The 20,211-nt window shown below is 42.3% G+C and overlaps 1 protein-coding gene across 4 annotated transcripts; it reads right to left on the bottom strand.

Moving 5' to 3' along the window:
• Positions 1-765: 765 nt before the first annotated feature.
• il6st (interleukin 6 cytokine family signal transduce) lies at positions 766-19,178 on the bottom strand. Of its 4 annotated transcripts, none has more exons than XM_015974222.3 (16): positions 19,103-19,178; positions 18,678-18,759; positions 16,987-17,289; positions 15,466-15,613; positions 13,712-13,866; positions 13,466-13,620; positions 13,133-13,295; positions 11,694-11,767; positions 9,988-10,231; positions 9,025-9,195; positions 8,737-8,838; positions 8,150-8,293; positions 7,687-7,827; positions 7,088-7,184; positions 4,900-4,981; positions 766-1,932 (listed from the first exon to the last, which is right to left on the bottom strand). In XM_015974222.3, the coding sequence occupies exons 2-16, from the start codon at positions 18,736-18,738 to the stop codon at positions 1,360-1,362; spliced, it is 2,613 nt and encodes an 870-aa protein (XP_015829708.1). In that variant the 5' UTR covers positions 18,739-18,759; positions 19,103-19,178; the 3' UTR covers positions 766-1,359. The 4 variants fall into 4 exon arrangements, with proteins under 4 accessions (XP_015829708.1, XP_015829715.1, XP_015829700.1 ...); XM_015974229.3 differs by having other exon boundaries at positions 19,065-19,177; XM_015974214.3 differs by having other exon boundaries at positions 19,019-19,143.
• Between the last annotated feature and the right edge of the window lie 1,033 nt (positions 19,179-20,211).

Here is a 20,211-nt window from a genome sequence, read left to right on the forward strand (position 1 = left end):
TTTGTTTTTAAACCCTCATTTGCTGCTGCAGAAGTAACTTTCATCAAAAGGAAATGAAAACATCTTTGACTTTGATGCTGTAAGCGAGCAAAGAAAATAAAACAATGAGGAAAACACAAAAGCACAGAGTAGGATTATTAGTAACGCACCACCAGAACCAGAACATGGGTCCACATAGATTTCCCTCTACCTTTGAACTCGCCTTCTTTTATCATCTTTTTGTCAGTTTTCTTTGTTTTTCTGCAACAAGCAGCAAACACTGATATTGTCAGCATATAAGTTCATGGAACAAGGCCAGAGGCCGTCAGTGAAAGGTTAAACGCCGTCATCATTCATCTTGTACCAACGCCCAGGTCAAGGCCTGCAGCGTCTGAGGGACACACCCTGCTGTCCACATCACATTTCTCCTTCAAATGTCATCACTTCCTACATGTCAACCACAGACATGATGATGATGATGCTTCTATACACAAGCGGTAACATGAGAAAAAAAAAGTCCCAGAAAGGCAGAATTGAAAGGTGCATTAGTAAAAATGTCATCCTGTGGTAAAATCTGGTTCCAGCAACCACTTTAAACAACTCTAGAGCTTTTTGCCAGCCGCTGTCAAATTACAATAGTCAGCGCTGCAGTGTTAGCTCACAGGACACACAACACCCCCACACTCACGGACGGTAAACCAGTCCCTCCCTCCTTAGTTTTGAAAAGCGAGAAACTGACAATCCCCACAGCCAGCTGAATATGAATGAAATATGTTTCAGTGTAACCTTCCTTCCAAAATGACCGAAACATTAGACTGCTGGGATTTCCTCACTGTAAAATTTTCACTATATTCTTATATATAATGTGCAGAAAACTGCTGCACAAAAAAATAACGCTGGTTTCCGATGGGAAGCTGCTCTAAGAACCAGCCTGACATCTAGAAAAGAAAAACGCTATATGGACACAGGCCCTGGTGCTGCTTTTTTTTTTTTACATCCTGAAATTTTTCACAGGACGAACCCAACTGCCAGTGATGCTGCAGAGCTGATGCTGCAGAGCCACTTCAATAAAAGAAATATTTCCTCCTCCACATGGAGGAGTCTCAGATCCCACCTGCAGCTGATTACAGCGTGTCTGGTTTCCTTCTAAAAAACCTTTGACAGGACAGGGACTCTGGACAACCCTACCAGAGTTTTATCACATTGTGTCTGACAGTGTGGTTTTACACGGTGAAATTCAACAAAACGCTCTAATTGACTTTGCAAAGTGTTAAAGAGCGCTAGGCTAAATATACCCATTTAAGTGCAAAATATGTCAGTTGAGCCATTGTCAAAGGCTTGAAAACAAAGAAGCGACGATAGAAAAAGTCTGAGGGGTTCTTACTGAGGTCTATAACCGCCTCCCTGAGGCATGTAGCTGGACGCCGAGCCTGGTTCTGCATCAGCCAGCTGGGTTTCTGACGCTAGTGTCCACTCAGTGTCCTCCTTGATGGAACAAAAGTCCTGTTGCTCCAATTCAAGTTGCTTGAAGTGGGTCTCCTGGTTGGTTTCACTGAGGCTCGACTGTCTGGGGAACCGCTGGAAGTGCCTGCTGCCCCCTGACCCCAACATGTCCGGGTTCTCCTCCGAGTCCAGAAGTGGCTGCGTGGACTCGGACCGAGAGAAAACGGGGGTCTGACCCTTGTAATCACTGGGACCCACAACGACGGAGTATTGAACAGTGTTGGCCGTGTTGTCGGGCATTTCGGGGTCCTCGTCGCTGCTGGACACACTCTGACGAGGTGAGGACATGCAGGAAGAGCCACCGATGCCACTGCTGTGCTCCTCAGACAGATACTTGTCCTTCTTCAGAGAAAGACTGGTCTTGTCCTCTTCAAGGCCTTGCTTTATATCACGCACACCCTCAACATGGACAGTCATGCCAGACAAACAGTCTTCACTTGGTGTCTCGGCCTGTGGAGGACAAGGGACCATTTACACTGATGTATAGTGCACACAACCGGGTCCATGTTGTTCTAATTCATCAACCAAACGGTGAGTCTCATTACAACTCAAGAGTAGCAATAATGACTAGAAAACGTTCCTGTAGAACATTTGATGGTGCCTGCCGTGTGGTTGACAATTTCAAGAACAATTCGATTTCCAGTTTTGTTCATCTGCTACAGCTCTTCTCAGTTCTAGATCTTAAAAACACCCTGGAGAACATAAGCCGTTTTTACAAAATAATGCCGTCAATTAGCCGCAGCGCCGTGGTGGCATCAGAAAGCCTTAGGTTGTCATGCCGGTAATGTGACACAATACTGTCCTTTTTACAAAAGATTACACAATGGCGGCATAAAGGGAGTCTGGAGGCGGTCTCTGCACTGCCACAGGCTTCCATTTATCGTGGACATGACATGTTTTTTTATTGTGATCAAAGTTTTTTTTTGACAAACTGCTCCTAAAGGTGTCTGTTCCTACAGTCCCCGTGTAGCGTTCTGCCTCGCTTCAGTTTACCATCTCAGCTGATTCTGTTTACAAAAGTAAAACTTACGGCCCGTGTTTACTTTCATTATCAATATAGTTGCCGGCCGGAGCTCGACTGCAACTCCCCACATGATCATGACACCTCCCTCTGTTGCGCCAAGGCGTAATATGCATTCACAAGTCTGGCCTTGCAGTAATATTACTACAAAGCGTGCCGGTGTTACGTCGACAGGAGTTACCCTGTCGAGATCTGTATCTTTTCCACCCAGCTGCGAGTTGGAACCTTCCACTCACACACACAATAACCCTCACCTTAATCACCCTCTCACCAAAAATGTATGCTTTACACAATTATAATTTATGAAATTACTTTGTGTAAAACATATTTGTTTTAGGGTTAAGGTTATGGTAAGGGTTAGGACACGCATTCTTGGTGAGTGGATGGTTCAAACTCGCAGCTGGGTGGAAAAGAAACCGATCTCGACGGGGGAACTCGTATAGACATACACCGGCACTAATGGCACAAAATTCCTGCAATGCCACGCTGCCGCTGCACGTTTATAACACACAATATTGTGATAATTTTATGCTGATTTGCTAGCATGGTGTGTCTTGTATAAAGGGCTATAGTTAGTGACACTGGTATACTTAAACATGCCTAGAAAGATGTTTTTTTTTTTACAACAGGAAACTGTTCTTTTAGCCTCTATAGAACAAACGAGGAACAAAGTGAGAGTCCGGCAGGCTGTGGAGCGGGGGTTAGCAGTCAAACGAGGAAAAGCACGAGGGCCGCAATAATCTGTAGACATGTCTGGCATTCATTCATAGTCTGGATATTCTCAGTACATCCCGGAACGTGAGTGTTGCGCAAAGTTGTTTTCCTCTCCCCAACAAGGACGTTAGCAGTAGCTCAGGCTACGGTTGTTCTGCAGTCAGAATTGCTGCCACCACCGTTTATTTATTGCCGACAGTGAAGTAGGTTGGGACATGCAAATGTAAGGAGGTGTGTATAAGCTTATGTGTTAAACCAGCTTTTCTCAGAACAAACCATTTCTTTACAACATTACTAATTCACATAGTAAAGCAGGTCAGAGATAGAACAGACCTTTGGGTCTCTACATTAGACGCCAAGCTGCCTTTACTCAACAATGCAAATGTGGTTTTGAATTCTAGGATCGTTTTAATTATTTTGTTTGTAAAAACAAGTTATAGATTGTGCATGTCTATAAAAATGTTACTGAAGCGGATTGGTCTGAGCCCTGTGTAAAGGAACGGAATGAATCTTATTTTTCCCTTCTTTGCTCAGGACTAGTCTGCATGAGATATAACTCAAGGTCTAATGCATTCCTTCTAACCTGCTTATTTTCAGCTCAACAGAAGAATGAACTCTTTTCTTTTAATTAATCAAAGAACTATTTTAATAAAGCTAATCCATCAAAGTGTTAGTCAATAAATAAGATGTGACCGACCTGTGAAATCAAAATATTAATTACTTTATTATGATCCTATAGAAATAATAAGTACTGTGACTAAGTGTTCCAACAGGACTCATTTCACGTTGTGTTAAAAAGACATAACATTACTTTCACTGATCCAGTCAGAATCTTGCAGATCTGACGGAAGCGTGGTTCTGATGGTGTTTGGCAATTTTCATTCGACAATAAACCATAACATCAAAAGTATAAAACTACGCCATGTCAGCTCTAACGCCAGTTCAAAGCGTTCCAGAGAAAGTGACGGAGTGGCCAATCCTGATCTACACACTCTTTAACCGAAAGAACCAACGACAAGCTGAAAAATCCAGTCGCTACACCAACCAGCAGCAACAACAGCTCCTTTCAGAACAAAAAGCTCCATCCACCGACCCAGGCTTGGGTCTGACCAGACGCCAATAAACGTGTTGTGTGCCCGGAAGTAACTCAAGACGGGTTTGATCGGAACCGCGGCTTTTCCTACCGGCTCTGTTCCAGAGATGGTTCACTGGACCTCAATATTCCTGATCTACAGAGGACTTCCCGAAGGGTGTCTCATGTGTTTCTGAACTCCCGAACCAAAGCTTATTGCAAAACATCTTCAGTTCCCGTCAGAACAATCGCTTCTTCGGATTTGCTGGTTCTGATTTACATCACACGTCATCCATTCACCATCTCATCCATTTTTAGTTACACTATACATTTAGCTTTGAAGCCAGTCTAGTTTAATTTGTTAGTAATAAAATTCTTAAATTTTAAACTCGACTTCCTATTCTGTTGTCCGAGTGAATACGTAATGGTTATCTAATCTCTGCAATAAAAAGATCCAATCTTCTGGTTTAAATAACCCTGAGATCCGTAAGGTGGATTTCATATTTCCTATGGAATCCTACGCCTTATGGCTCATTAATTAAATGAAAATTCTCCGTTCATTACACCCGCCAGCAGGATGTTGTGTGTTGAACAAAAATTAGGGGCTTACCCTCAAAGGATTGTCAGGAGACCAGTTTCCAATGGTGCTCTTCCCAGGGTTTGGGACCTGAGGCCAGAGGTTCTGCTCGATGCTATAAGGAGACGCACCGAACCATTAACAGTTATCAGCAGAGGAAGATACAGAACATATATGATTACACTGTTTTGTTTCATGTTAAAGTAGCTTTCCGGAGTTTTCCCCTTTCAGAAATTATGTATGATTTTTCAGAAATCCGTAAAAGAGATTATCTTATCGTGTGCTGTGATATAAGGTAAGCAATAAGTCTTTTTTAATTAATTTTTTTGCTAAGCATGCCCCCTTCCCCGCAGAGCTCCGTGCAATAGGAAACTGAGCGCCGACCACAACTAACCAATAGCGTTAGACTGCCAATCAAATGCTTCAAATTTAAGGAATACCTCAGCTGATGCAGAGTTGATGAACTTTTCACAGACAAGCAAGTCTTTAAAATATAAATATATGAAAACAAACCACATGACATGAGAATAATACTTGTAAAACAACGTGTTTTAGCTTTGTTCGTCAGCTACAGAAGGACATTAATAAGAAAAGTGAAGTTGCCATCTTAAAAAACCGGAAGGAGAAATAATTTGTGTGACATGCTTGTCAGCCACTAGATGGTGTCATCAGATAAGAGAAATACTACAGAAAGGGAGAGAGACAACAAGATAGGCTGCCATGCCCGTGTCCTACTTTCTAACACCAATGGGGTCAGGCTTTCATTACAAACTGTGTCAATGGTTTTTAATGAATGTTTGGTTTTATCAAACAAAAAAGGTCATTTAGGAAGAGTTGGCCAGAAATTCACCTTTGCCATGTTTGTCACCAAACAAAAGCTGAAATATAAATGAATGGAGGGGCAAAATTATTTAAGTATACCTTACTGTTTCTCCTTAAAACATACTCAAAAGAAAAGTGTGTTTGGTAGATTTGTAACAACTCTTGGTAATTAATCTTGTTGTTGGAAGCCTGATTATTTTCACCTTTACCAAAATAACACATTGTCCATTTTTACACTGTAAAGCCTGCCGCACACGAGAGCAATCTGATGAGCAAACGACCTTGATGACCATTTGCTCAGCAGATTGCTCGCTGTGTGCGCCTGATTTTCACTGAGTTTTCCACCTCACGAGACGCTGAGCCGAATTTCTGACCAGTTAGATATTTTTCGCCTCACGGGGGGTAGAAACTCGCCGTGTGTGCACTACTGAGCTGCTGGCTGAGCGGAAATATTCTAGTGATCAATCAAAGCGCATTCTCCGCTCACTTGACCCCAAGATGTATTCAGATGCAGCCCCCTGCCCTGCCTGCGTGTCTGAAAAATAAACTAAACGGTATCTTGCGGATCGATGGGCCCACTGTTTCCATTACCCTCTTGAAGGATCCAGGCGGCGGTATTGCCAGAAGGATTCTGGGTCTTCCAGGTGCATCTCTTGGACTAGATTGGCCTAAACTCCTTGCCTGCCCTTCTTTCCAGCCACCGTACCCATACTTTCCTAACCTTGAAATGCCAGTGGCGGCGGCGCTCCATCAACAAAAAAAGTAGAGGCATTTCCTCCGTTTCCAGCTCCGTCTCCATCTTGTTTATTTTCTGACATGCAGACAGGGGGCTGCCATCTTGGAATCATGTGATCAGAGAACGCGCTTTGATTGGCCACTAGAATAGTTCAGCTCAGCCGGCAGCTCACGTAGTGCGCACACAGTGAGTTTCTACCCCCTGTGAGGCGGAAAATATCTGACTGGTCAGATATTCACCTCTGCAACTCGTGAGGCGGAAAACTCAGTGAAAATCAGGAGCACACGGCGAGCAATCTGCTGAGCAAACGGTCATTCGAGGCCGTTTGCTCAGCAGATTGCTCTCGTGTGCGGCAGGCTTTAAATTTCCACCGGTAGACCTCGGTAGTGTGTCCACATCCTCAAACAACAGGAGAAACTTGCAGTGGCTTCTGGCACATTTTGAGGAGCCCTACCCACAAACCCGTCTCTCTCTTCACAAACACACACGATCCTTAAAAGTTGTAACTCATCGACACTGCAGAGGTGCATCAGGACCTGGCCATTCTTGTTATTTTTGCTTGGTTGTTTTAAAAGGACTCATAATCAAAATCAGCATGCTAATGCTAGTTTGTGTAATCAGCTGAAGAACAGCAAATTTAAATGGAAGCAAAGGGAAACGTACACATCCTTTTTGTAGATGCAGAGCAGGATAGCCATGAGGACCAGAAACAGGAAGCCGAGGCTCACTCCCACCACAATGCCTTCCACCCTTCCTGGTGCTGTGAGGGAAACAGAGCAACAAATTAAACAAATCTGGCGTATCAAAACCAAACATTTTAACACAAGCATCTCACAAACTCAAAAGTAGTCATTTTCCTCTACTGAGTTGTTGTTCTGATGTGCAGAACATACCTTTAAAACAAGGGAACAAAACACCATATGAACTCTGTTTAAACAGGCTAATGATACGTTTGTGGTGGTTCTTCACGTCCCTGTCTCAGCCATGCAACAGCCAGCCACACAGGGACGACGACAGGTCTTCAGCAGCTGAGGCTAATAATACTAGCTCACTTCCTGTGTGATTTGATGATTACTAGCAAATAGTCTTTCTGTACCTGCATCCTAATAGACCAATAAACACAACAGCAGAGCACAAAGTACAGTCTCCTTCACCCTGATCATGTGAATCAACTATTCCAGAAGAACCTTGAGGTAAACACGTTGATGGGGCCGAACTTGCGAGGTGTGCAAAGAAAAATAAATGTTTGAAGGTACACTGACCGTATTTCAGAGTGGTGAATGAGTGACTGGAGCTGTTCTTGGAGCCTCGGATGGTTGAAGCTTTGATCCACACATCATACTTGGTGTCTCCCAGCAGCGGCTTCAGGGTGTACGAGGTGCTGTTAGGTGGCAAAGTTATCGCTGCAGATGAGCAAAACAAAACCCAACAGGTAAGCGTAGAAGCAGAAATGAACTCATTTATTCTTCATCTTTAGATGCTTGTTCCAGTGCAAGCTCTCAGGGAGCTGGGGGTCTAAAGGCTGCCTGGTGGGACAGATGGTAGCGCTGGTGCCTCCTAGCAAGGGTTGCTAGTTTAACACTCTGTTGTGATAAAGCTCAACAACTTAGATATGTTAGTAGTTGATCCTCTAAAGAGGACCCCTAATTACACATTAGAAATAAGAAGGCAAACTCTAAATCTGAGCTGACAATTCTATAAATATATATAAAATAATTAACTCACCGTGCGTGTTCTTCCCACTTTTATAAAATATTGTGTAGTTTGTGATGAAGCCACGTCTCTGGTGCAGCGGGATGGCATCCCACACCAGCTCAGCGTGATCATATCCCGTGTAGCTCTTGTTAATAGAAGGTCCTTCTAACGGAGCTGCAACCACAACACAGCATCACATCATCTCAGCTGATTACACATGGTTCAGGCCGTTTACACCGCACAACAGGTCTTCACCGGCTGATATTTGGGTTTGACCAATTTTCACTTTAATTACAAACATTTAGACATCTCCTCTGACATGTTTGTTCACCTCATCCTGTAAATACAAACCTCTCACACAGCTTTCACACTAGCATGAAACAGCCTATACCGAGTCCGTCTAGACAGCTCAGAAAAAAGCAGAAAAAACAGGCTGCAGAAGAAAATGACGTCATGATAATGCAACCCTCATGATAGCAAGCACTACGCATTTACTGCGTACTCTACTGCAGAGTAAATGTGAGGAAAAATGCATCCGATTCAACAGAGTAAAAGGAAGAACTTCTGGCTAAATGTTAAAAAGGCAGATAGTCGTACATGAGATGACGTGATCTCACCTCCCTGCTCCAGAAAAGCTTCTGTACTCGCCGGTTTTCCAATCCTTGTAGCATATATGGGATACACAGAAACTCTGTAGCAAACAAATGGCTCAAGGGGTCCTGGATTTAGAAACACACAGTAAAATGTAGATCACAGTTCTGTTTTAAGGGTTCTGGAACATGCGTCCAGAGTAAAAATTAATTCCCGTGGAGCTTTAAAAGCAGATAAAAGACACTCGTTCAGGCTTGTAACATCACATTATGAGCATTTAACTGACACAGAAACATTCAGAACAAAGAGATCACCTTTGATTGCAGTGAGGTTGGTGGATTTCTTTACCATCTGCCAGTTTATTTGTTCCCCACTGACCCACTCAATCACATACTCCGTCAAGGATCTGTCCGAGATGGGTTTCCACTTCACAAACAGCTGACCCTGGTGGGGCGAAACACTTAAGTCTTCCACGGGTCCATTACCTGTGATGGACACACAGCAGGCGTGAACTTTGACCTCACAGACAGTGCATCTCAACTAACATAAGTGTCAGACACTGGGGTACATCAGCAAACTTTAGTTGATATGGCAGCAGAGGTGGGCCATATGATGACACTGAATTATGAAGCACCAGTGTGTGCTCTGTGTGTGTGTGTGTGTGTGTGTGTGTGTGTGTGTGTGTGTGTGTGTGTGTGTGTGTGTGTGTGTGTGTGTGTGTGTGTGTGTGTTTGTTTTGGCAGTGTTATAAAAGATACTAGAGACCAATAAAGGCAATTTTTTTTTCTATATCGGCCAAAATTATTTTTAAGAGCCGACATTAAAAAAATAAATAAATCAGGCACCTGTGTGGCCAACTACCGCCATTATTAGACTGAAGAAAGGACTCGAAGGGCCCAACATGATGTTGAGTTTGTTTTATATTTGAAGTTCAATAAATAGTAAGATTATATATATATATATATATATATATATATATATATAAGCCTAATAATCGGCTTTAGAAATTGGCCATATGCAACAAAATTCTTTAAAAATTGTTATCAGCTTCTAAAAGATACTGGTCCCAAGTACAAAATTCTCCTTAACTAATCTACTGTTCATGTCTGACGTAATGTCTAGCCTATGAATGATGATGAATGAGCTGGTTTTGTTATTCCTCAGACTTCCAGTAACCAGGAAGTTCAGATGCTGTGAATAAACACACAGGATGAAACTTGATATTGAACAAGTTCCCGGAGGAGCGGACCGACCTGTGAGTTGCCGTGGATACCTACCCAGTGGTTTAGCAGAAATGAATAAGCACCTCTCAGGCGACATTCCCACAGAATTGCTGGCAGCGAGGCACACTTTTACAAGCTGCTTGTCAGCCAGAGAAATCCTTTTGAGCAAAGTGACCTCCGGTCTGGGGGCTGAGATGGATCTGTTGACTGGGATTCTCTCATTCTCCCAGCTCCCATTGTGAGAGTGTTGAATTCTCATTTCAAAGCTAGTAATTCTTCCATTGGCTAATATGGGATCCTAAGAGGGGAACAAAGCAAACAGGGAGTCTTACCAATCAGTTCAATAAGAACACAACTACCGACTCTATGAGACGAGTTGGCTGTCCGTGTTAAAGGACCTGCAGCAGATCTTTAGAGGTAAGCTGCTGTGGCTCCCTTCAGACTCACTAAATGCATCTTCTTATTTACTAAACCCAATGTAATTTGGTTTGGGTTTCATTTTAGCAGAGGTAAAGTTTATGTTTCAAGCTTCCATTCACTCAATTGCTGCGGTCTCTGGGATGAATGAATGCATCGTGAGACGTTTTCTGTGGAAAACAATTTCTGGCGCTCCTGTTTCAGGAAATAGAAGCTAGTTGGAAGAGAGGGGGCAGGGTGAAGACAGCAGGATTTGCAGTCTCATCATTATTATTATTATTGATATGCAAATATATCAGCTCTGATTGGCTAACAGCAATGCAACTCAGTCACTCCGTTAGTTTGCTTTTCTTTCTTGGGTAAAAATGTAAAGTGATATTTTATCTCAAATGACCCAAGCCTGAACGTGTTCTGCCACGTGGAGTTAGGTCCACATTTGACCCATCCCTGTGGGGAGCGGCGAGCTGCAGCAGTGGCCGTGCTCAGGAACTATTTGGTGGTTTAACCCCCCAATCCAGCCCCTTAAAGCGGAGTGTCAAGCAGGGAGGCGTTGAGTCAGAGTTTTAACGTCTTTGGTATGACTCGACAGGGATTTGAACCCCCCAATCCCAGTCCCAGGGCAGACACTCTACCACTCGGCCCCTGGAGTTGCTAACGGTTAGCTTCTACTAACTGAAACACACTCTGCTGTCTCCTGGCTGCTAAAATCAACACAGCCTTTCCCGTCACAGGCCATGATGGGCGAGTCCAGGAATGCTAATTTTCAGTGAGACATAAACCTGTGTAGCTGTTCCTGAACCAAGCGTCTCCTTATCCATTTTTTTGGCGGCTAATGCAGAAAATAGGGGCAAACGACTACTTTCACGTATAGCCTGCATGTGAAACTCATATTTCAAAAAGAACAATTAAAAACCAGTTTCTCGCTGAACCTCACCTTTAAGAAGACTCATTTCACATTATTTTCATTTTTAAGAGCAGATCAGATGTAAGAAGTGCTGTTGAGGTGGTCTGCTGCCACATCGATGATGTTTATTACCATTTCTATTGAGGTTAGTCTTTAAGAGCCAGAGTTTGTGAGGTACTCAATTATAAAATTCCAAATCAAAAATCAATGGATTTTTTGCCATTACTGAATAACTGACACTAGAGGATTTCTGCGAGTGATGCATCAACTCAGACCTTCAGTCTGCTCACCATTAAAACAATGTTCCAGTAATGGTGGTGATGAATGACCTGCACTTGTAAGGACTTTTCCTGACTCCAAAGTGCTTTGCACTACAGCTCTAACTTTAGTAATACTCAGCCATCATCAGGTCAAACAGCTTAGTGTTCAAAATATTTACCTTGCAAATTATCAGCACTTCTTGTCCATTTACACCATCAGCTGTTGTTTTCCATAAACTGGGTCTTTCTGGTACTGTGTGAAAAAAAAAGGGAAGTAATTATTTAAGCACTGTGTGTGTGTGTGTGTGTGTGTGTGTGTGTGTGTGTGTGTGTGTGTGTGTGTGTGTGTGTGTGTGTGTGTGTGTGTGTGTGTGTGTGTGTGTGTGTGTGTGTGAGAGCAGGGGGGGTCCTTCATAAAATGTTTTCTACATTTCTGTGGAGAGAACATGATCACAGGATCTCCCAAGTCTGGCCAACATTTAGAATGTCATGTTCACCGTCTTTTGTTCAGGGGACCCGTGTGCCAACCAGAAGGGGAGGGGACTTAGGCTCCACATAAACACTCTAGACAGACTGTAAAACTACTTGTAGCAGATAACAGGAACGACCCATGCTAATGGGAAAGGTGGCCTGTAAACAGTTCTAAGTAAACCCGTGAAACCAGTTGATCTTGCTCCAGCAACACTTACTGAATAAACTTGAATCATTTGCTAAACTGTCATGTGCTCCCATCTATCTGTGATTCATGTGTGGAGATCAAGAGGTGGTTTGTTTTTCTATCCACCAGATCTACTGTACTGTGATTATTAACTAGGATTCACACATTAAATACTTCAGTACTGGATTACGTCCTGGATTATCCAAATATCTATAGCAATTCATGCAACCAGAAGCTGCTTCGCATCAGCAAACAATACAGAAGTGAGAACGCTCCCCCTGTTTATCCCAACGGCCAAGGTACCACTGTACATGTTTTACATAATAGGGTGGTTGGAACTTCCAGAAATAGATCTAGATTGTGAGCCAGGCCATGGGGACCGCCCCTAGCCAAGGCAGGGTTGTAGGTCATCATGTTTTCCCTTCCTTCTGTCTTTATCTCATGTAAACCCTTAAAATACTACCCCCAACTACCAGAACGAACAAAGCAGTCACACATTGCATGTGCTTCATGCATGCGTGCAAGTTTCCTTCTGCAGTGATGTGGAACCAGACAGAGGCCTAATAAACTCAGTCCAGGACCAGCCTGCAGCCCGTCTCAGCTCTCTGTAACCGCCCTGTGTGTCAGATCAACTTGTGACGGCAGCTGCTAGAAGCAGGTGTTTCCGTAGGCGGGCTGAAGGAGACCCTTTCCTGTACACCAGGGGTTAAACATTGAAATTTCCTTTTGAAATGTAAACAGATCGCCGAGTACAGCAATCTCACACACTATTCAGGAAATTGTTATTGTACTCATTAAAGTAACATCAAAACCAGTGAAACTGAAGATTTATGAAACACAAGGTGTGCCAAAACCTGATGAAATATTTGCCATTGTTATTATTTTTGTTTGTGAGTCAGATGTTCTGAATCCAGTTTCTCAGTCCACCTCTGCGTTTTTAATCTGAACCATAATACTTACAATCCTCAGGAGTTCTCATGGTTGCATTCGCGCTCCAGTCACTCCAGTAGCCGTAGTCCTTCTTGGTATGCTTGCAGGACACCTGAATGAAGTAATCCGTGTATGGTTGAAGACTCTGCAGCCTGAAGGAACGCGTGTGTTGGTCAGTGTCTGAAAGAGGTACCTGTCAAACACAAAGCCATCTCAGTGAGTGAGAGGCCTGGATTTGTTAGATAGAGAATTATGATGATGTAAAATTCCATAACCCTGCTACATGCCGCCGACAGCTCAAGAGTTTTGTTTTATGATTTTGCATTTAAAAATCCACTTAAGACATAAGTTAAAGACACTTACATAGCTCCAGTTGTGGGATCCACGTGGACAGAATCGGATTTGATATTTCAGATGTAAATATTGAGGAGCAATAGGATGACTCCAGTTAACGAGAAGGGAAGTAGGAAATATCTCCTCTCGAATCAGTTGTACGTTCAAAGGAGGGTTTGTTTTCACTGCAACAACAGGCAGTCAAAGACCGTATCGTTTTTTTATGGATACACGTTGTAGGTCAGCTCCAGACAAAAACACCAACATTTCACTCACCAAAGTAATTAGCATCATCCACCTTCAAATGCTCAGACTCAACAGTTCCCAGTAGATTGTGTGCCTGGACCCAGACCTCCAGAGACATATGACTAGGGAAGACCATCAACACGTCGGCACTGTTCTTAGTTGTTGATGCGTTATACATCTCATCTCTGCAGACAAGAAAGTTTTATATAGTTCAGCAGAACACATCAAATACTCCTACATGTTTAGGCTCTGTCCACACGAACATGGATAGTCTAATAAAAGCTTTTCTGCCGCATTTGCACCTCTTCGTGCAAACTGTATTTAGTCAGAAATACAGATTTTTAAAATCCCTTCTTATTGGAAAATATAAATGTTTTGTTTTATTCCTCAATGTAGATAAACAGATTCTGAGGAATGATAATGTAGCCCCCAATGGTGGAGGAGACATTTAACCAGTTCTGTCTTTTGCTTTGCTGTTAAAGGGGCAATATGGGACGTTTTTCTTGTCGGTTGAGCTAGCTAATTTTTGTAAATACACAGTTTACAAACATACAGTTTTACATTTGACCCGTTTTCTGCCAGAATTCCTAACATGTGACTGCATAACAATTTAGTAAAACTAACCAATACAGTGTGGCATTTTTATGGTGAAAATGAGGCAGTTTTTAACGTTCTTGGTTTATTCTCAACTTCAAAATAAAAGCAGCTCAGTACCACCGACAATCTGGGAAAACCCACCAACAACAGGTCAAAACTTCCCGAACCCTCTTGGATAGCACCTCACCTCAACTATTACTGATGCACCTACAACACACTCCACCTCTACTTCAGTGCTTTTGGTTCAAGAGGACTGTAGGGTGACGCTAATACAGTGAAGGCGACATCCTGCTACACAGCTAACCCCTGTGTGTTTAAGCATTATGCACACTCATGAACGTGGGTAGCTTGTGGTAAAAATGCTGTCATGTTTCCTGAAGAATGGATTACTCCGTTCCACTGAACAGCTGGTAGATTTCTCTGAATTGTACAAAATTTGTGTTGAAAGGATGAATCAGCATACAGCAATACTGCCCTTTTGCTGAAAATGTAGTTCATTTCAAGCTTTTTAAATAACTTTCACTTTATAAATTTAGTATTTGGTTATGAAGGTGACCATGTGGCTGACCATGGCAGCTCCACTACCACCCAGCCAGACCAGTCACATGCTTGATGTGACGGCACCTCATCTCTGATATCTGATTTTGCAATGCCACCATTTCAGGGGCCTTAAAAAAAACACAAATGTCTTGTATAAAAGAAAATTCATAATTTTGTTTTAAACAACGCGTCTATTATGAATGAGGACAGTAAGAATGTCCACAACTAGGATGACATATCCTCATGACATCTGAGCAAGAGGGAGAATGGTGTCCTCCATATCCTCTTCACACATTCCTCACGGAAAAGAACTTCCTCCTCGTCCTCTCCATCATGTCCCAACTGACTAAGAGAGTCTTGGAGACATGGAGTCAGTTTTCAAAGCCACCAAAATGGCAGAATTGTAAAATCTAGAGAGGTTAGAGAGCTACTGGAGTCAGACAGGTGCTGATTTTATATGCAACAGGAGAACAGGCATCAACTCATTCAGCGTATAAAACTAACTGAACAATGAACTCAACTGCGTCATGTGGACAGAAAACATCCCAACAACACTCACAGGTACATAACCACTAACACCATCTGCTATAATTTACTGGGAACTTGACTTTCAAACAGTAATGCCACCTATAACACAGTGTACTCACTTCAACACTTTAACCATCAATGTGTATGTCGTAGGGACGTATGGGGTTTGACGTCCAGCTGTTTGCCATTTACAGCTGAATGTTGAAGAGATGTGGTCGCCCTCCTGTAGAGCGATGCAGGACAAATTCTCTGGTTTCTCTGGACGATCTGACATCAGGACACACAAAAAGACATCTCAATTACAGCAGTGTGCTACCACATCAAAGGGACACTTTGCAACATTTTCATATTTCTAAATCATTTTCCTGAGCCAGTAAGTGCTAAAACGGCCCTTTACAAAGTTAATGAAATGCCACCCAGCCCCCCGAGGCTGAATATCGCACTTGCAACTTCACAGTAACAGGTCCGGTCTGCCGGTCTGGTTCCAGCACGTTTCCTGCATGTTGTAGATCATGAACACAGCTGATTTGTTTAATTTAGTGATTAACCACCCCTCTACACACCAAGGAAGGCTGGGAGACGTTCCAACTGTTAGAATGAGGTTAAAAAGATGAATGCACAGAGACGAGATAGTTTTTGCGTTTGGTTTAAGGAAACGGACACTAGGGGGTGCTAAAAGCAAGTCAAAACTGCCGAGTCTCCTTTTAAGTCAGTGGTATTCAGCCCCGGGCTTGGAGGTACAGTATCCAGCACGTTTTAGTTGCTCCTCTGCTACAACAAGCTTGATTCAGTAGTTGAACCACCTGTGCAGTAGGTCATCAGGCTCTTCAGAAGCCTGATTGAAATCAGGCGTGTTTAAACAAAGTTGAAACTAAAATGTGCTGATACCAGCCCTCCAGGACTGGACCTGAATACCTCTACTTTGAGTCATATCTAAACCAAACTACTTCAATGTTGCGAAGAAGAATTTTTATATAGCTCCTCTCAAAATAAAATTCAAGCTCCACAAGAGGGATAAAAATATAAAAATGATCAAAAGAGACCATAATAAACATTTGAAGAAAAAAATGAAAAACTATGATTAAAAATGTAAAGAAATGAAAATTAAAGGATCAGGAAATCGCAACATGAAAAGAAGCCAGTGAAGATGAAGCAGATGAACCGAAGCTCATGCAAAATCCAGCCTGAACAGGTGAGTTTTCAACTGCTTTTTAAAGGAGACCATCGAGTCCACTGATCTCAGACCTGGGGGAGAGAGGTCCAGAGTCTGGGGGTCACAGCAGCAAATGATCTGTCACCTTTGGTCTTTAGCCTGGTGCACTGCACAACCAGTAGGCTTTGATCACTGGACCTCAGGGTGAGAGCTGGGTCAAAGGTCACCCCAAGATTCCAGGTTTTAATGGAGTCTAAGCAGGAGGACCAGAACAGAACAGTCCCCTAAGACCACTGTAGCTCATCCCATTAGATCTGTGTAATGTTTATAATTTTTTTTCAATTAGCAAATGTACAGGACTCTACTGAAGATCACAGACAAAAGCAAGGAAGAAAGGAGAAAGTAAGACACATTTTTGAAAAAGTAGCTAAAAACTGCAGTAAATAATAATATTTTAGGGTAAAAGACAAATATAGGTTACACCTACAGCCTTTCTTGAGCCATATCCCATGAATAAATCTGCTCTTATTCAGGGTGACATAGAGAGAATCCTTCTTGCTGGCACAAAATAACCACTCAGGCTTTTCACCCACAATGGGCACGGTGACATTAAGTGCTGAGGTGTTGATCTTTGTATAGAGTTCTCTGGGTAGAGTAGTCCGAGACAGATTCCAGTGAAGATCATCAGCAGTGACCTCAGTTGTGTTTGTGATCACACATGTAGCGGTGAAGTTAGCTCCAATCTCAACCACTGGACTCTGTGGAGCCGTCACCAAATAGTTCATATTTTCTGATAAAAAAAAAGGAAAAAGAAAGAAACTTTAAAAAAAGATAACTCCCTGTTAGGGCAACATGACATAGCAAAAATGCATCATCAGTGCAAAGCCAAAGTTCTCAGAAGTAACACTGAGATTAACTACTAGGACAGAAATAAGCTGTGCATTATTTCATTTAAAAGAACTATGCTCAAACAATTAAAGCAAAATATTTAGTATTCAGATTTGGTTTATGCAAATGCTGAGTTAATATAAGGAAACCTAAAGCAGAAGTAATGAAAGCACAAGGAAAGTGTCCTCTCATCGACTTTGAACTTTTTCAGTTTGGCTTGCTGATTAGTAAAAACAAGAAACAGAAATGTTATTAAAGCAAACACTTATGTTAAGATTCCCAACAGATGGGTCATAACTGTAGCCTGGCAAGCCAGACTAAATAAATGTATTATTTAGTCTGGCCACGCTCCATTGACGGCTCTCGGTTGTGGGGCGGGTTCTACCGTTGTCTTTCAAATGATCTCCGCATGCTATTGGACAATGAATGTGACATACTCTTGTTTCACTCTGTTGCATCATCCCACCCACCAGGCATATAGAGTGCCCTGATTGGCCCACAAAGCGGATAAAGCTCTGTGATATGTTCACTAAGCAGATAGGGCACTATGATTGGCCTACCATTATGGACCAATCACAGCTCTTTATGTGTTTGAAACCTCTCTAGAGAGCTGTGATTGGCTAGCCAGAGTCCTGGTAGGAGCTGCTGAGGTTCCAATGGAGCATGCCTAGACCATTCTTTGCAAAGCAAGAATTTGGTCTAGTTCACTAGGCTATCATAACTGGTGTTCCAACCACGAATAAACATATCACTTTCACCACCTAACAGCAATATCCAGAGCTTCAGTACAATTTGAAGAATTAAATATTGTGTGTGGTGTGTGTGTGTGTGTGTGTGTGTGTGTGTGTGTGTGTGTGTGTGTGTGTGTGTGTGAGTGTGTGTTTTACACCCACTTTGGGATTTTAAGCAGTTCAAAATACATTTTTTCAAATCTTGATTGAAAACCTTTCTGCTCTGGGTTTAAGGGTATGTCATGTTGGCTTCTTTCTTGGTAAATTATCTGATTTTTCAGCTCTGGCAGGAAGACAACAGAATAAATAAAGAATGAAAAAAGAAGAAGAAGCGATCTGAACAAAACAAAATAATTAAAAATATAAAAGCTTTAAATATATTAAATTGGGAAAATTAAAATTGTAATAAAAACACTAAAACATAAAACACTTAAAATGATGGATCGCTTTCAGATGTAAATAGGGCACATATGACATTTAAAAATTGTCCAGTTTATTAGTATTTGTTACTTCACAGCACTTTCAGTTCATCAAACTTGAAAGAGGGTTGATCACTAACCAGCACGAAGCACAGAGGCGAGGCAAGCTAATCCAAACAGCTGCAGGACCCTCACGCACATCGTGACGACGACTACCTGGAACTGAAGACAAAATAAAGTCAGGGTACAGCATTTTATCAACTCCTACCTGCGAACGATGTTGTTATTCCGCTCAGTGAACCCTACAGACGTCGGACGGTGAATAAACACGTCCCCAATCACAAAAGCAGTTTGTCACGACTACATATGTGATGAGTGTTTTGGCAACATCGTACATCACGAGCTAGCACACGATTAGCATAGCATGCTTACTTCGCCACTCTGTTTTTTACACCTGTGGTTTAAAAAGAGTACTACTTACCTAAAATACTAAACAAGAAGCATCCTCATTTAGGCAAAAACCTTACCACGTTTGAAAGAGATGTTGTAAATCCGTCTGACTTACGTCGCTGGCAGGAATTTTCTACTGGGACCGCCCATTTCCCGTCAGGATGACTTGTGTCGCAATAATGCTGATGAGTGGCTGGTTTTTATTCGATCTAACATCATGTGGATGTGGCTTAAGCGCGCCCTACTGAAAAGCAGCCATGTTGCTTGGAGTTTAAGAAATCAGCGTCGTACCAAAAATAGCACAAACTGTTAGTCAATTGGACCGAAAAACTGTCCTTAGAAGACATTTGACGAATCAGAAATCTGCTTTCCACGTGATTGACTGTGGCTTTCCAGTATGTCCCCATCATCCTGGTTACAGGAACGTGCACAAATCCAAATCTAGCCCCGAACTTTACATACAGGACAAGCGGAAACGTAAAATATACGATTGCTTAACTGTAATGCGAAAATAGCATAGAAGTTGTGGCATAAAGTGCAAAGCAAAAAAAAAAGAAGTAATTTATTTCTGTTATACAGTTCATAAATCTCATTCATGTTGTCCCAAGTGGGTTTGTCATACTTCTATATGTAACGTTCATTACTCCTATATACTGACACTGACACTCACAAATGAAGTCCTTCTGTTGTCTGTTTGCTTGCTTTTAGTCCCTGCTTCCCACTGACAACTATTATAATTGTGTTGGAACATTATTTACATACAGTAAGAAGAAGTCAGACAGTTTAAAATGTTCCTTCAGGTATCCAACACCCCCACCCCAAAAAACGATAAAAAAGTATTTTGAACTACTTCAAATTCCTGTCAGTTTTACCTTGTGATGCAAAAGTGGGTCATGCAGTACCTGTGTACTGGCGCAAGTCAGATTCTTCTTCTCTATTGCTTATCTGGTCAGATGGTAAGTTCTTGCACACCTCAGATATATTTTGGGCCTTGATCAGCCGAGTCTGATGCTTAACCTCTTGCATGTATCCCTGTGGTCATACATGGCTTCTTATGTGTTGAGTTGTTGTAGGTTTTGATGAGTGTGACATCACAAATGCTCTTCTCTGTGGGGTGCTTGAAAATAATCATCAGTCAGCCCCACTGAACACATTAGTGCTGATGTTGCATCTTCAGGCTAGACTCACCATCCCCCCAGGGAGAGACATTTTCTGATTCTCTGA

This window comes from Nothobranchius furzeri, chromosome 6, assembly GCF_043380555.1.
Source record: "Nothobranchius furzeri strain GRZ-AD chromosome 6, NfurGRZ-RIMD1, whole genome shotgun sequence".
Lineage (NCBI taxonomy): Eukaryota > Metazoa > Chordata > Actinopteri > Cyprinodontiformes > Nothobranchiidae > Nothobranchius > Nothobranchius furzeri.